We start from the raw sequence: 16,675 nt of genomic DNA, 5'->3' as shown, positions 1-16,675 counted from the left end.
CATTAAAGAAAAGGTGCAAAAGGAGGGACAGATGTAAATGGCAACAGTTATTATTTTTTATTTTATTCAAAATAATTAAATGGAATTTAATTGACAGACTAGAACACTGAGCCATATCTAAAAAAAATGAAATTCAATGTAGAGAAAAATAAAGTCTTACATTTAGGCAGGAAAAACCAAAAGTACACATATAGACTGGGTGAAACCAGGCTCAAGAGCAGTAACTGTGAGAGGGATCTTGGAGTCTTAAATATGTTAAATATGAGCCAGCAGTGTGCAGCAGCAGCCAAAAAAGCTAATGCAATCCTAAATTGCATTAACAGAGGGACACAATCAAGATCAAGGGAGGTACTAATACCACTCTATAAAGCCTTAGTTAAGACCACATCTAGAGTCCTACATCCAGTTTTGGTCACATTATAAGAAAAATGTTGAGACTCTAGAAAAAGTGCAGAGAAAAGCAACCAGGATGATTAGGGGACTGGAGACTAAAACGTATGAACAACAGTTACAGGAACTGGGCCTGGCTAGTCTAGTGAAGAGAAGGACCAGGGGAGACATGATAGCAGTCTTCCAATATCTGAGGGCTGCCACAGAGAGAAAGGAGTCAAGCTATTTTCTAAAGCGCCTGTAGGCCAGACAAGAAATAATGGATGGAAACTGAACAAGGAGAGATTCAACCTGGAAATAAGGAGAAACTTTCTGACAGTGAGAACAATCAACTAATGGAACAGAAGTTGCCTTCGGAAGTTGTGGGAGCGCCATCACTTGAGACTTTCAAGAAGAGATTGGACTCCCATCTGCCAGAAATGGTGTAGGGTCTCCCGCTTGTGGGGGGGTTGGAGTAGATGAGGTCCCTTCCAACTCTGATTATCTGTTTAAATTGTCCCACAGCGAGCTAGCCATGGTGAGTTGCTGTGGCAAGCTGTCCCATTCCCAGTCTTCTGACCCAAGTCATGCTGGTAAGGCAGAGGTTAAGGAAGGTCTGTTTATGGCTCACTTATTGCAGTGACAAATGACCCACCTCCATCGTGTCAGCTGGCCCTGGGACTTCCTCGTCCTCAGCCCTTGGGCTCTCAGCTCTCATTTGGAGACGACCTCCCATTCCCACGCCTCCTCTGAATCAGGATCTAACAAGAGCCATGACACGAAGTTCCCTGCCTTGATAAAATAAAAAGTATGGGAAGGTGGGTGGGTGGAAACAGGCAGCTACGACTGAAAAAGGGACCCACCAAGAGCTGTGGGGGGTTTCATTCCCTGCTTTGTTTAAAAGCCCAAAAGGAGAGCTGGTTGTCTCCTCCGGAGGCCCAGGCTCCTTTTATGCATGGCTAGGAAATGAAGGGGATAGGAAAGCTGGCCCTGCTAAGCAGAACAAATAGCCGTCGTTCAAAACAAATGGAATTATGTTGCCTTCCTTTATGCCAGATCCGTCAATATCGCAGGCTGCCAATTTGGGACAACTGAGCCTCGAAAAGGGTAAAGTCATCATCTGGTTCTGGGAGAAACAAGCTGAGGACCAGGTTTCCCCCCCCTCCCCCTGCCCACCAAGGGCTTGCTAAGGACAACCTTCTTGTCTCCCTCCCACGCAGAGCATCAAAAGTGATTTCACTTTCTATGCAATTAAGAGAAATCCCTGCCTTTTCTTCAGTTTGCGGAAAAAATAAAATAAAGCCAATTGTTCTTGGGCAACGATTTATGGGTGCAGTTCGTGCTTGGCGGGACCCAACCTCTTTTTCTAGCCAGATGTTGCTGGGAAAACTCAGCAACAGGCCATATGGTAAAGAGAAGCTATTTGCTCTTTCTCCGTGGAGCGATGCTGCTCCTGAACATGTGGCCTACATTGTTTGCTCTCGTTTTAGGCCCCATTAATAAGAGCACAAAAACCAGCTCACTGGATCAATTATTGCTGTCCCGCTCGACAGTCGAAGAAGTCTGCAAAACAGGGCTGGACGGCTACGCTCCTTTTATTCGCGACTTGGAACTGGAGTTCCGAGATGGACTTTTTCCTGGAGGCGAGCATTTCGCTTTAACTGTCGTTCCACTTGAGCCCAGCATCTTCCTTTCCAGTGGTGTTCAGCAGATGCTCTGGAAATCTCCCAGGCAGGACACACAGTGGTAGAGCCATTTGCTAGGAGACAGACAATAACATTAAAGGGAATTTGGGGAGGGGGGAGGAATCAAACACTTGGGTTAACAGTTTTTGTTTTTGGTGGTGTTGTTTTGTTTTGTTTTTTAAAAATGTGTAATACAAGGAAGAACAATTTGGCTGAATACAGAAACAGAGGGCTTTTTTTTTCTCTAAATAAAGAGAATTAAACAAGATAAAATAAATCTGCTACATGGCAAATGCATCCTGAGGTTGGCACTGAAACCTGCAAGCCTACGGAAGCCAAAGGAGCCGTCTTGAAAGAAGCCTAACTAGACATCCTGTTGGCTAAAGATCTGAGCATGTTGGTGGAATGATGGACCAGACAAAAAGTCCACCGTTTTTCTGCAAGAAGAGTAGCAGGTCAGTTAAAAAGACCCTCCCCCATTATTTTTTTTATTTTTTGCTGGCCTGTGACTGTAAAAAAGATAGATCTTTCCCCTTCTTATCATGTCAGGATGCCCTTGCAGGGAAGGTTTTTCTCACCCTTTCCAAATGACAAAATCTTCCCCATCTCTCCATTTCCCCCCCAGCAGGATCTTGAGGGCAGGAAGCCTCTGTGCTCAGTCCAGCTTCACAGGTCATTCTTCATGCTTAGTCCATCGTCCGCTCTCCCTGGCCATGACAAGGAGGGCAGTTCCACCTCCTGAGTGGGATGCATTCGAAGCCCATGGTTGTCTTCAACCCCCAGAAGTTCCCAAGCACATGAGGAGTCCTAAAGCAGCCACGTGATTTCCGACTGGAGAAAAAGGGGGTGATGGCATCTGGAGGAACATCTATAGTTGCTCTGTTTGAGGAATGAAAGGACTTTGTGGGATGGAAGAAAGCTGTAAAATAAAAGGGGGTCATCTCTTTTCCCTGCTGGGTTATTCTCTTTTCATACTGTCTGCTGTCTACCCATAAAGATATTTTTTTTTGGGGGGGGGGTAGGTCTCCTCCCAGAACACCTGGATGCTACAGACTTCCATGTCCAGCCCTGCTGGTTACAAGAGCCTATCTCTGCAACTGTATACGTCCCCATCAAACATTGTCAAGGAGGAAAATGGCTGCGTCCAAGATGAATCCTGACCGGCTTGTCTCTCCTTCCACCTCTAGCCAAGATTCAGAGGCTGCCCTATTTGGCTGAGGTGATGATAGAGCTGGAGAAGTCGAAGAGACTCTTGTTGATCTTCCGCAGGGTGTTGACTTCCTCCTCCAGTTCTGTCACCTGAATCTTCAGTTGCTCTTGGTCACCCATCAGATTCTGTGACGAGAGAACAAACCACGGTAAGAATCTGGGAAGGGGGCCCAGGAGACCTACCTACCTTGGGAAGAACCAAGAACCACCATCTTGGCAACTTTAAGATGGGTGGACTTCAACTCCCAAAATTCCTCAGCCATGTTGGCTGAGGAATTCTGGGCTTTGAAGTCCACCCACCTTAAAAGCTGATGAGATGGAAAAGGAGAGACTTACCCGCAGTAGGATTAAGGTCTGGGAGAATTTGGGTCAGCTTTCCTATTTTAAGGCCAAGACTTTGAATGGTTTAAAAAAAGGCTTTCCCTTGGGTGGTTGAGGGAAGAAAAAGCAATTGTTATACAGGTAGTCCTCAACTTACGACCACAATTGAGCCCCAAATTTATGTTGTTAAGTGAGAAATTTCTTAAGTGAGTTTGCTCCATTTTACAACTTTTCTTGCCTCAGGTATTTTGGGATCTCTAAGGCAGGGGTCTCCAACCTTGGCAACTTTAAGACTTGTCATGACTCAAAACAAGCAAAACATTTTGGATATTTAAAAGCCCTACGCATGGTCAGATGCCAGTTTTGGTGGCCAAAAATGAAGCAAGGCATTGAGGATTATGAAAAGAGTTGTGCCGCTAGTGCCACAAGAAAAACCAGACCAGGGAAACCTCTAGGATTATTACAATCTGTAGCAGAACCGTCCCGGCCCTGGGAGGAGATAGGGATGGATTTTATAGTAAATTTACCTGAGAGTGGGGGGCACTGTAGTGGATTTATTTTCCAAACAAGCTCATTTTGTTGCATGCCCAGGACTACCATCAGCCAAGAAATTATCCAAAATGATTGTGAATCATGTATATAGACTGCATGGAATGCCTCGCAGAACCATTTCCGATAGAGGGGTTCAGTTTACTGCAAAATTCTGGAGGGAATTTATAAAAGCAATTGGATCCTCTCAAGGTCTGAGCTCAGGATTTCACGCACAAACTAATGGATTGTGTGAGAAAACTAACCAAATTATTGCAATATTTAAGATGTTATGTAAATTATCAACAAACTAACTGGGCTGATTTGCTGCCATTTGCAGGAGTTGCTTATAATAATGCTGTACATAGTAGTACTGGATTAACACCTTTCCAAATTAATACTGGGATGGAGTTCATTCCCAGGCCTGAATTGCCAAGGGACCTCCCCACCCCATCCATGTCAGTAACTGAGTGGATGGACGCAATTAAGGAGTCTTGGCTAAGGAACTCTGGGAGTTGAAGTCCACAAGTCTTAAAAGTTGCCACGGTTGGAGACCCCTGCTCTAAGGAAACAAAACAGGTGAGGAAATTCTGCAGCCCCCAGCCAGGTCTCAACCTGCTGAGGGCAAATCGTATGTTAAGTAAGACAAATGGCTTTTCCAAATGTAGTTGAGTGCTCTTTCGTGACACGGGTACAAGTAGTCCTCAACTTATGACTGTAATGGAGCTTGCCCATTATGGTCGTAAATCAGGTTGGTCCCAATGACTGAGCCAATTTTTCAATCTTTGTGTGGCGGTCATTAAATGAATCCTGCAGGGCCAGGTTTCTGCCGGCAACAAGGCAGAAATGCCCATTTTTCGCAAAAATGCCACAAAATGTGGCCACGTAGCCACAGGACGCTGCAAACAGCTGATTGCTGAGTGCCTGCCATACAATCATGTGACTTTTGTGATGTGCATGATCCAATTCTTGTTGCAACTGTTCCCGGGAGGCCTGTGGGGCCTTTAAGCAGTCGCTAAGCAACCGGTCATAAACCGAGGAGTATTTGAATTGCAAACCAGGTTTGTTTGTTAAGTATCCTGGGTCCCGACACTTCTGTGGGGTTGCAGTAGGAGGGGAAGACGCCAGGGTGCCTCACCTTTTCTCTTGTTGAGCACATCTGGAGATATAAGCGCTCCGTTCTTTCCAAATAACTCTCTCCCGAACCCTGTGGAAGGCAGAGGAAAAAAAATGAACACGGAGGCATCGAAGGGTTAAGCCTCCTTTAGAGCTGCTTTAGCTGAGGGATGCCAAAGGGAGCCTTAAGTCAGAGCTGCACACTTGTTTTACAATGATGCCTGGCGAAAGGAACAAGTGATCGCTAAGTAGCTCTTGATAAAACTGTGACACTAAGGCAGTGATCCCCAACCTTTTTTACGCCGCGGCCCGGTATCCCCAACCTTTTTTATGGCGCGCCCGGTACCGACATCAGCTGGGCGCCGCCATCTTGTTTTGATGAAAAGTGCTTCCGGTGAGCTTTCTACCCGGAAAAGCTCACCGGAAGCACTTTTTCATCAAAACAAGATGGCGGCGCAGCAAGCCAGCGCCCGGTAGGACTTGTTCCACGGACGGTACCGGTCCGCGGACCGGTGGTTGGAGACCCCTGCGCTAAGGAATGGATCATCTCTTAATGGATGGATGGGTTTTAGAATTCAGGCAAGGAAAGGAAAGATCAACCGGGAGGAAAGTCACAAGTGGGTTTCCAAGAAGGCCTTCTTCAGAATGAGCTCACAGGGTTAAGTGGACTGGACAGAAAACAGACCAGACGAATGAAGGGTCCTTGGTGGTCTCTGAGCTTGTTTTCTTGCAAACCTTTCATTACCCTAACTAGGTGACATCATGGTTAGGAGTCGTGGTGGCGCAGTGGTTAGAACGCGGTACTGCAGGCTACTTCTGCTGCCTGCCGGCTGCCTGCAATTTGTCAGTTCAAATCTCACCAGGCTTAAGGTTGACTCAGCTTTCCATCCTTCCGGGGTGGATAAAATGAGGACCCAGATTGTTGGAGGCAATAGGCTGACTCTGTAAACCATTTAGAGCAGGGGTCTCCAACCTTGGCAACTTTAAGCCTGGAGGACTTCAACTCCCAGAATTCCCTAGCCAGCTTTGCTGGCTGGGGAATTCTGGGAGTTGAAGTCCTCCAGGCTTAAAGTTGCCAAGGTTGGAGACCCCTGATTTAGAGTATATAAGTCCAAGTGCTATTGCTAGGGTAATGAAACGTTTGCAAGAAATCAAGCAAGCTCAGAGAGCACAAAGGACCCCTCATTTCAACCCTGAGCTGCAAACATTCTCCTTTATCGAGACCAGACGAATGGTAGCTTTTATCAGCCCTGACCAACCTCCTCAGATTTTGACCAATAGCAAGAGCACTTAGACTTCTATGCCACTTCACAGGGCTTTACAGCCCCTTTCTAAGTGGTTTACACAGAGTCCGCGTATTGCCCCCAATAATCTGGGTCCTCACCCAGATGCCCACCAGAATGCTTACAGCAGCACAGCTGGAATTTAAAAAAAGTACTTTTTCTTTGCTCTAACTCAGCATGGGGCAATCATGGCTGATCTCAAAGAGGCTAAACCCGGTGAGTAACCAGGTAGGAGACTGTAATGCAGTAAATAAGCACCGAAACAATCGTAGTGAAAAGCAGGTTGTCTGCTTGACCACTAGAAATCAACAAGGCTGCCATATTAGATTGGGATGCCTGGGGAGGGGGGGGGGAGGATAAAGAAAGTCATCAGAGATAAGCCGTCGGTTGTCAGATGAGACTCTTGGGTTGCCATGAAGCTAGAACTGAAAACCAAGCTAAAAAAAACAAACCATAGGAATAAGGAACAGGAGAATCTGTGTTCCTTCAATTCAAATGAATCACCTATTTTAGGATTGTGAGCACCTGATGGCTGGTTTTCCATCAGGGGTGGTTCATGATTCTCAGGCATGTACGATCAGCAAAGGGAAGAAAATACACGTAGTCTTCAACATACTAATAGTTCTTTTAGCAACTGTTTGAAGTCACAACTGCAATGGAAAAAAGTGACTTACGACTGTTTTTCACACTTACGCCCATTACAGCATCCCCATGGTCACGGGATCAAAATTCAGATGCTTGGCAACTGACTCATATTTGTGACGGTTGAAGCCCTGGGGTCATGTTGATAGCCTTTTGCGACCTTCTGACAAGCAAAGCCAGATTCACTTAACAACCATGTTACTAATGCAGTGGTTCGTTTAACCACTGTAAGAAAGGAAAGCTGTAAAATGGGGGCAAAGCTCATTTAACAACTGTCTCACTTAGCAACAGAAATTTTGGGCACCATTGTGATCGTAGGTTGAAAACTAGCTGCAGGGCCAACCAAATACACTGGAGCTTCAACAGAATGGAATATCTTTAGCTCAGAGTTGAACTGTCCCAAAGGTGCTTTTTCAAGAGGCGGCGGGACTTTCCGGTTTTTCTTTGAAGTTGTTTTGATTCTCATCCAAGAAGCTTCTATAGCTTATAGAAACTTCTTGGATGAGAAGCGAAATGTCTTCAAAAAAAAACCAGAAAGTCCAGCTGCCTCTTGAAAAAGCACCTTTGGGACAACCGTGACCTGGTTGACCGAGAATCTCCATGGACATTCAGGGTTGAACTATTGGGTTCTTGTTGATCTCTAAGCTTAGTTGTTCTCTTGCCGATGTTTCTCTTCTGTGAGACCCCTCACATCCCGGACATAAACTGTTTCAACTCCTTCCCTCAAAACGACGCTATAGAGCCCTGCACACCAGAACAACTAGACATAATGCCATCACTTTGCTAAACAAATAATTCTCTCAACACTGTTCAACTATTACAAAGTCTGCACTACTATTACTATTAATCCTCTCATCACTCCTTATCACCCATCCCCTCCCACTTGTGACTGTATGACTGTAACCTTGTTGCTTGTATCCTAACGATTTTTATTGACTGTTTCCTAGTATGATTTGATTGATTATTGTACCCTATGACTATCATTAAGTGTTGTACCTGATGATTCTTGACAAATGTATCTTTTCTTTTATGGACTCTGAGAGCTTATGCACCAAAGACAAAGTCCTTGTGTGTCCAATCGCACTTGGCCAATAAAGGATTCTGTTCTATTCCGTTCCACTCCAATTCCAATTCCGTTCTATTCTATATTCTCTACCAGGCTAGGGAACAGGGTATGAAGGAGAGGTGGGGGGTGTTTCAAACGGCGATAATGAAATTTCTGTTGAAAGGACCACACCAACACACACTTTATTATATTTACCTCAGACAATTTTACACAAAGAGGGAATCGTGAGTTGGGTGGGATCTGATCCAGCAAACCAAGGGCTCTTCCTTAGACTTTGGAACACTTTTTGCTACTGAGCCCAAACAGCTACAGGGGGTCCTCGACTGAGCCCAACATTTCTGTTGCTAAGTGAGGCGTTTGCTAAGTGAGTTTTGCTCCATTTTATGACTGTTCTTGCCACAGCTGTTAAGTGAACCACAGCAGATGCTAAGTCAGTAACATGGCTGTTAAGTGAATCTGGCTTCCCCCACTGACTCTGCTCGTCAGAAGGTGGCAAAAAGGGGACACTGCCACCGTCATAAATATGAGTCAGTGGCCAAGCACCTCAATTTGGATCAGGCGACCATGGGGATGTCGCCTCTGTGGTGTTAAAAACAGCCATAAGGTCCTTTCCCCCCCCCAATGCCGCTGTAACATCAAAACGGTCACTAAATGAACCGTTGAAAGTCAAGGACAACCTATACTGGCCAGATTGTGGACACTTTGAATGGATCCCTCTCCTCAATTGGCAGTGGGGAGGAGGGAACCAGAATTGCCCTTCAAATCATCTTCCAATATTTGCAGCAGAGGCCAAAGAAAGTCGACATTTCCCTGTGAAGGAGAGAAGGACACCCTCCCCTCCCACCCCACCCCAACTCCCACCCCCCATCCCCGCTTTCCCTTTGCACCCCAGTGAATGACAGCAATTCATCAGGAACTCCAGACACACAACCTTGGGAGACGCTGAACGAGCTGATAAAAGGAGACAGCCGATTTTTATCTCTCGCAGGCTGGCTCCTGGGATCTGCAGAAGCAATCGGGCCCTCCAGCCATAACACCCCGCCTCCCCTTAGAAGACCCCTTAGCAACTGGCATTATGGCTGTGTCTTCCAAGAGATGAAGACAGAACACCACCGAGGTCTGTCTGTCTGTCTGTCTGTCTGTCTCTCCTCTCCCTCCCTCCCTCCGTCTCTCTCTCTCTCTTCTCTCCCTCCCTCCCTCCGTCTCTCTCTCTCTCTTCTCTCTCTCCCTCCCTCTCCGTCTCTCTCTCTCTCTCTCTCTCCTCTCCTCCCTCCTCTCTCTCTCTCTCTCTCTCTCTCTCCTCCCTCCTCTCTCTCTCTCTCTCTCTCTCCCTCCCTCCCTCCGTCTCTCTCTCTCTTCTCTCTCTCCCTCCCTCCGTCTCTCTCTCTCTCTTCTCTCCCTCCCTCCCTCCGTCTCTCTCTCTCTCTCTCTTCTCTCCCTCCCTCCCTCCGTCTCTCTCTCTCTTCTCTCCCTCCCTCCCTCCGTCTCTCTCAGCCCCTTGTCTGAAATGGTAGAAGGTCTCCTGCTTGGAAAAGGGGCAGGACTAGATTCTAGAAGGTCTCCAAGCTCCATTCTGATTGGTCTCCATGCCAGGGGACTCAATCTCAGGATTGCCTTGAAAGGAGGTTCAACTGATCCATGGTCTGGGAATTTACCCTTATTAGTCATCTCTTTAGCCATTGTTCAAAGTTACACTGGCGCTGAAAAAAGGGATTTACGATCAGTCCTCACACTTACGACCATCGCAGCATTTCCCCATGGTCACATGATCAAAGTTCAGGTGCTTGGCAACTGGCGTTCACAACGGTTGCAATGCATCCAGAGGTCATGTGATTCCCACTTGCGAACCTCCCAGCTGGCTTCCCACAAGCAAAGCCAATGGAGGAAGCAGGATTCACTTAACACCTGTCTGATTCACTCAGCGACTGTGGCAAAAGGTCACGTCAAAGCAGGCCTGAGTCGCTTAACAACAGAATTTCTGTCCCAGTTGTAGTCACAAGTCAAGGACTACCTGTGCTGATCCCAGTAGGCAAGAAACCCACCTTTCTCTAGCCTCTCATTCCCTCTTGCTCAGAGATTTATGATGAAGCCGCCAGTGGCACATTCCCCTCCTGGTCCCACATTACACACCTCAATAGACACCTCAATAGACACCCCTCATGACTCAGCCTTCTGCTGAGGTACAAAAAGTACTGCACAATAACAGTACATTCATAAATAAGTTATGCCCAAGAAACTTTGTGTTGGATGTATAATAAGAATATTTTTTTTTTAAAAAAAACCCTACATTTCCTTTTTCTAGAAAACGTTTTTGAACCCTTTGAGTCACTTCCCTGTTCCTGCATCTTTGCTTGTCTGGCAAATGCTATGGAAGCCCCTGCAAGCTCATCTGGTAAGGTGTTGTCAAAGATTACATATAATCCTTGATCCATTTAGATGGCTATGATTTATTTATTATTATTTTTTTTAAAAAAAGCAACGGACCATTTTTGAGCGTTCTCTACTTGGTTCTTTTAATCAATGTGGTCAGTTGGTAACTGTATGTGATGTAATTCTTCAGCCCAGCCTGGAAAGAGATTTGAGTCGTCTCTTGAGTTTCATCTTCACACGACTGTTACAGGGATTAGGCCAGGGATATCCAACGGTGGCAACTTTAAAGATTTGTGGACTTCAACTCCCAGAATTCCCCAGCCAGCCATCACCAATGCGCTTTGAACTGTGCTTGTCTGTCAGGACACTGGTCTTTAAATATGTATTTATTTGATTTGATTTGTCAATCGCGTACAAGATAATAGGCATAAGCATAAACACGAGTTTATACTTATGCCTGTTATCTTGTAAGTATAAGAAATACCTTTTTATGTGATGCAAATTGGTAGGGAATCTTTTTCCTGGGGACAAGCTCATCCATTGGATGCTCATCCATTTAATTTTAGAGGCTCCGGTATCCCGGGAGTTTAATTGTCTGCCTCATTCTGCAGGCTGAACCTTCAGCCTGTTTGTCTCAATTCTTCCTTGCCATTACAACGGAGACTGCCTAGCAGACTTCTCCACCTCCCATGGGACCGTCTAATTCTCCTTCAAAGGCCTAACGTCTCAAGGCAGCCAGTCTCACAAAATTAATTGCTGTTTGTGCAACAGCCAAAGGGCTCTGTTGTCTCTCCCTAACCTACAATCCATGGATTTGATTTTACGGTCTCCCCCTTCCTTCCAATTCTAGTTATACGAGAGAGGGGGGAGGGAAACCACCCCCACCACAGAGAACCCTACCTACTTCTTCCCGCACCATGCATAATTGTACCATAAATAAATCATAATAATACATACATTTATTCATAAACTTATTTATAGACCGCCATAATTCAACATATCATCCTCTAGCAAGTCAACCTTTGGTCTTCCTGGGGTTCTCCTGAAACGCTGGGCTGGGTCAGGTCCCATCATCCCCAGCTCTGTGGGCTGGGGATGAAGGGAGCTGAAGGATAACTCAGTAACCCAAGGACTGCCGGAGGGGAGTTTATCCAGTGCTTTTCTGTCAGTCCTATGCCTCTCGATATTGAAAATACGGCGGCGGCTGTCCTTGGCTGGAAGGCACGTATTTCTTCTATAAAATGCTCTATTCACCCCTACCTTTCTCTCCCCAACCCCCAAACGGTCTCTTTTCCTTTCTTAAAACATCATCTCGGTGGCACCAGGTTTGGCGTGTGAGGAGCATTGTTAAATTGGAGTGATCCCTTATGAATGCAGAGGAAGGCTGGAAAGGGGAGGGGAAACCCTCACATTTTGGAAAAGAACATTTTTTTTAATATCGGACTTGAGCGCAGAGCAGATGGGTGGGGTGGGTGGCGGCACAATGGTCTCTTTGGGAGCCACAGGCAATCTGTGGGTTTTGCGGTCATCTCTCTCCGAGGTTCTCTGACTGGAAAATCAGATGCCCTCAGGTGTTATTCAGGACTTGGGACGTACAGGGCGTATAAAGGGCCATCCTAAACTTTTCCAGGTTGCCACACCTAGCATCTAAGTCTGCTCTGGAGATGGTGGAGGGGCCCCCCTATGCCACCAGGGACTGGGGGTGTTGAGCAAGCGTATGATGGACGTGAGACTTGATTGTCTATGGAGATTCTCCATCTGTTGTGGTTCAACGGCAGCAGGTGTGGATGGCTGAGGTCTTGGAGAGCGAGGACTCAGATGAGGGGCCTGCGTGTGATGCAGGGATGAGGCCAGGACTATCAGAGAGTGGAATGCTGCCTTTGGAGATTGTGGAGGCTGGCAGCAGTGATGAAGAGGCCCCCGAGGAGCCTGTGCCCAGTGCGCATGCACGCAGGGCTGCTCAAAGGAAAGAGCAGCTGCAGCAGCATGGGCGACTGGGGAGTAAGTCTGCAAGGTAATGGCCCCTCCTTGAGAAGATAAAAGCCAACTGAAAAACCACAGTTCTTTGCAGAAGGCAAAGAAGTTTGATACTCGAGCCTGGTGGACATTAGGAATATCTGAGTTGGTGTTTGGGGACTCTTTGATTTCTTGTTGAGGAACTTCGTCTGTTGTTCTTGGAAGTTTTGGCAAGGCTCTTCCTGATTGGAGTTAATTATTTGGAAGCAGCCTTTTATCTGTGAAGAAACAGGATTCGTAAATGAAATATTAAAAGGTTGTGCTGGTGCCTTTGTCTTGCGTTTGCTCTCTGGGAACCAGGTTTGGGTCAGAACACCATCATCCAGGTCATAGTTGTCCCTAAGGTGCTTTTTTCAAAAAGGCAACTGGATTTTCTTAGTTTTTTTTTCTTCTTGAAAATATTTAGCTTCTCATCCAAGAAGTGTCTTGGATGAGAAGCGAAACATATTCAAGGAAACAAACAAACAAACCCAAGAATTCCAGTTGCCTTTTGGAAAAAGCACCTTTGGGTAAAGACTTGGCTGTTTCTGACCTACAATGAAATCTGCTCTTACTCAGCCAGAATATTGTTTCTCAACCGTGGCAACTTTAGGATGGGTGGACTTCAACTCCCAGAACACACACACACACACACATCTTAAAGTTTCCAAGGTTGAGAAACACTGAGCTAGTTGCTGAAGATCTTGGCAGCAAAGGGACATTTCCTCTTCCCCAAAGCTTGCCTGTATGTATGCCCAGAGGTCTCCAAACTGCTGTATGCTAAGATCAAGACTGAAGGGAAACCCTTTTTCAACCTTTCAGGGGTCTCTTTATTCGGATGACTCGCATACATAAGGCCCCAAAGCAAAGATTTTTATTCACTTAACTTTGAAGCTGACATACAGGTGCATGTCACATCTGTCAGCAGCTTCGTGACTGCCAGGAATATAAATCCTTCCACCCTCCGCCATTCTGTCAGAGCTGAAGAAGATTCTTGGATGAGAAGTGAAACATCTTCACAGGGAAAAAGAAAGCCCAGTTACCTTTTGAAAAAGCGCTTTGGGGACAACCGCGATCTGGATGACTGAGAATCTCCCCCGTCACCTGTCAGCAGCCTTCAAAACAGGAGCAGCTTCTTTCGCTGGACTTATACTATAGCCGTGTCCCAAAGGTGTTTTTTTCAGGAGGCAACTGGACTTTCTGGTTTTTCTTTTGAAGACGTTTCGCTTCTCATCCAAGAAGCTTCTTCAGGTCTGACTGGATGGTGGGGGATGGAAGGATTTATACTCCTTGCAGACAGATGGTCGTTTGCATCCTTTTACAGCAGGGGTATCAAACTGGTGCCTTGTAGGCTGGTTGCGTCACGCACAGGCCACGCCCACCCCAGCTGTGCAAAAGGGGGAAAACATTGCAAAACGTCATGTGACGGCAACGTGACGGGGCGAGTTTGACACTCATGTTTTAGAGAATCGTTGAGGACACTTGGAGGTTTATCTGTGACCTCGGGGTCACCTGAGTAGTGCAAATGGGTGGGGCGCAGAGGTGGTATTCAGCAGGTTCTAACCAGTTCTGGAGAAACGGTAGTGGACATTTTGAGTAGTTTGGAGAACCGGCCAATGCTACCCCTGACTGCCCTCCCTCCCGCCCCCATCTATTCTCTGCCTCCTGAGTCCCAGCTGATTGGCTGGGTCTTCTTTGGTTGCCCTGCACAGGAGAAGGGAGCTGGAAAGCAGGTTAGCGGGTGGGGAGGGAATGGGGATTTTGCAGTATCCTCCTTCCCCTGCCACACCCACTAAGCCAGGCCCACAGAACCGGTAGTAATATTTTTTGGAATCCCTCCACTGGTAGGGAGCCTTCTTGGCTGCAGGATGTTTTTCTGCCCTGTGTCCCTTCATTGTTGAAGACAAGGGCCGGCTGTTGGGGATGAGTCTGTGTTGTCTGCCTGACCTGGATGACTGAGAATCTCCACAGACACTATAGCCGTGTGATAAGATGGATGGCCAATAAATTTGACAAACAAACAAATCAATGTATGTGAACCCAGGAAAATGCACATTTGAATTATGGATATGCCAATGCCTGGTGTAAGGTAACCTTGTTCCACCCTATGGGCATCTCTTTTATTCAAATGTACATTTTTCTCCCCCTGGGATTACGTGGCACCAGGAGAGACAAGGAACAAACCGAGAGGTACAGTGTGCACCTTTTTGATTTCAAATCCAAACCACTGCATATCCTCCAGTTAATGCTTTAAACTGGCTTTTAGAGTCCTCGTATCCTCCACTCTCATCCATAAGCGGTAAAGTCGTCAATCTCATAGGGGGAAGGCAAAAGACAGATAGGAGAGAGATCAGATGAAAGTGCCCTTGAAGGGGAAGAGAGGCAGGTGGATGGACAAGAGGCCTTTGCAGTGAGCGATACTGAATAGATCTCTGCAAAGAAGGACGGACTGTCCCCTGCGTTTGTGGTGGTTCTTTCCTCCTTCACCCTCAGGCTCAAGAGGAAGAAATCTATCCCACTGCTTCCTACTGGGCAGATTCCACCAAAGGCCACAGCACATAGCAGTGGAGTCAAGGAAAGAGAATAGAGTAGAATAGAATAGAAGTTGGAAGGGACCTTGGAGGTCTTCTAGTCCAACGCCCTGCCTAGACAAGATACCCTACACTACTTCAGACAAATGGTTATCCAACATCTTTTTAAAAACTTCCAGTGTTGGAGCATTCACAACTTCTGGAGGCAAGTTGTTCCACTGATTAATTGTTCTAACTATCAGGAAATTTCTCCTTCGTTCTAGGTTGCTTCTCTCGTTGATTAGTTTCCATCCATTGCTTCTTGCCCTTGCCATCTTTTCACAAACAGAGAAAGTGCTGAGAAACATGGCTGGAAAATGATGCTTTCCAGTTGCTTGGAATAAAGAATGGAAGAAACCCGATTTCTTCTTGATCTCTTCCTTCCAATTATGGGAAGATCCAAAAGATCCTGTTTCAGCATCCCTTGGAAAATGTGGATGGAGGAGATTGTTCCCCCATTGTTCCTCCTTTACAATCTCATATTTGGGGAATATTGGCCTTGAACATGCAGATTCTATTGGGGAAAATAACTTTGGATAATGCAACATAAGACCCACTTTGCTGCATCTGATCTAGCCTAGGATACCCTCAGTGGTGGATCAAATAAATTCTAAGGAATTCCCAGTAGCACAATTATTTGCTCCTTGCTAAGAGTGAAAGCCCAGCTCTATTTATCCTCCTCTGTGCCACCTGATTTCCATTTACAGTTCATCCTAAAACGCACACCTGTGATTAAGTGCGTGTCTGCCAAATTCAATTCCGAACATTTATGATCCTTCCCTGCTGCAATGAGTTCATTTCAAGTCCCAAGAAATGCAGGTGTGGCGGTGGTGAAGCTTATTGCTGTTTTAGTGCCCCCAGAACATTTAGCTAGGCCTGTTGAAGATCTTGCATGGCATCACCAGGGACTAGCCATCTGCTGAGGCTGCTCCCGCTTTGGCCGGAAGAATGAATGTCTCGCACACCCCACACACATGGCTGGACAATTCACCTCTTGCCAATTCCTTCCGCTTTGTTTCCTTACCTTCTGATGCAGCCCCAGGCACAGTGTCAGCCCCTCGCTGGCAGAGCTTTCCATGTTCTCTGTGCTGTGAAGATGCCGGCTGAATTTTGGCAGTGGGATGCGAGGCTTGCTGTCCGGATTCAGCATGTTGGCAGGTGCCAGGGTGAGGAAAGCATTTGTGACCGGACCTACCGGAGCAGAAGGAATGGGTTACATGTAGTGGGCATACGCAGCTAATAAGAACAGCAGCTTGTGTGGAACATAAAACCTCGTGCGATATTAAATCGTTAGCCTGAGACGTCCCAAGAGCCTGTTGCTTCTGCTGCAGAATATGCACGTGGCTGCCCTTTAGGAAAGAACCGATTGACACAACTCAATATCCTTTCCGTCAGGGTGCTTAAATCCTTGCACTCCAAACCAACCGTAGCATGCAACTGGCCTCTTTTGTTCTGACCCAGGTTTCCTAAACTGTAATTACATGCACGCTTATTTTAAAAACAAGACTTATTTTATTACAA

At 46.4% G+C, this 16,675-nt stretch overlaps 1 protein-coding gene across 2 annotated transcripts in view; it reads right to left on the bottom strand.

Annotated features, from left to right (window-relative positions):
- Positions 1-2,197: 2,197 nt before the first annotated feature.
- The window catches only part of WDR18 (WD repeat domain 18), a 66,197-nt gene continuing 51,719 nt past the window's right edge, over positions 2,198-16,675 (bottom strand). For both annotated transcript variants that reach the window (XM_026683143.2, XM_087951421.1), the window contains exons 8-10: positions 16,179-16,345; positions 5,251-5,319; positions 2,198-3,389 (exon numbers count right to left, since the gene is read on the bottom strand). In XM_026683143.2, coding sequence (XP_026538928.1) covers positions 3,261-3,389; positions 5,251-5,319; positions 16,179-16,345 — 365 coding nt within the window. In that variant the 3' untranslated portion in view covers positions 2,198-3,260. The remainder of the gene's footprint in view (positions 3,390-5,250; positions 5,320-16,178; positions 16,346-16,675) is intronic.

Source organism: Notechis scutatus, chromosome 1, assembly GCF_049901735.1.
Source record: "Notechis scutatus isolate UNSWTSFEM ecotype Mainland chromosome 1, rNotScu1.2, whole genome shotgun sequence".
Classification (NCBI taxonomy): domain Eukaryota; kingdom Metazoa; phylum Chordata; class Lepidosauria; order Squamata; family Elapidae; genus Notechis; species Notechis scutatus.
Note: the sequence above shows the minus strand (reverse complement) of the source record. Positions and strands in the feature narration are given on the sequence as shown.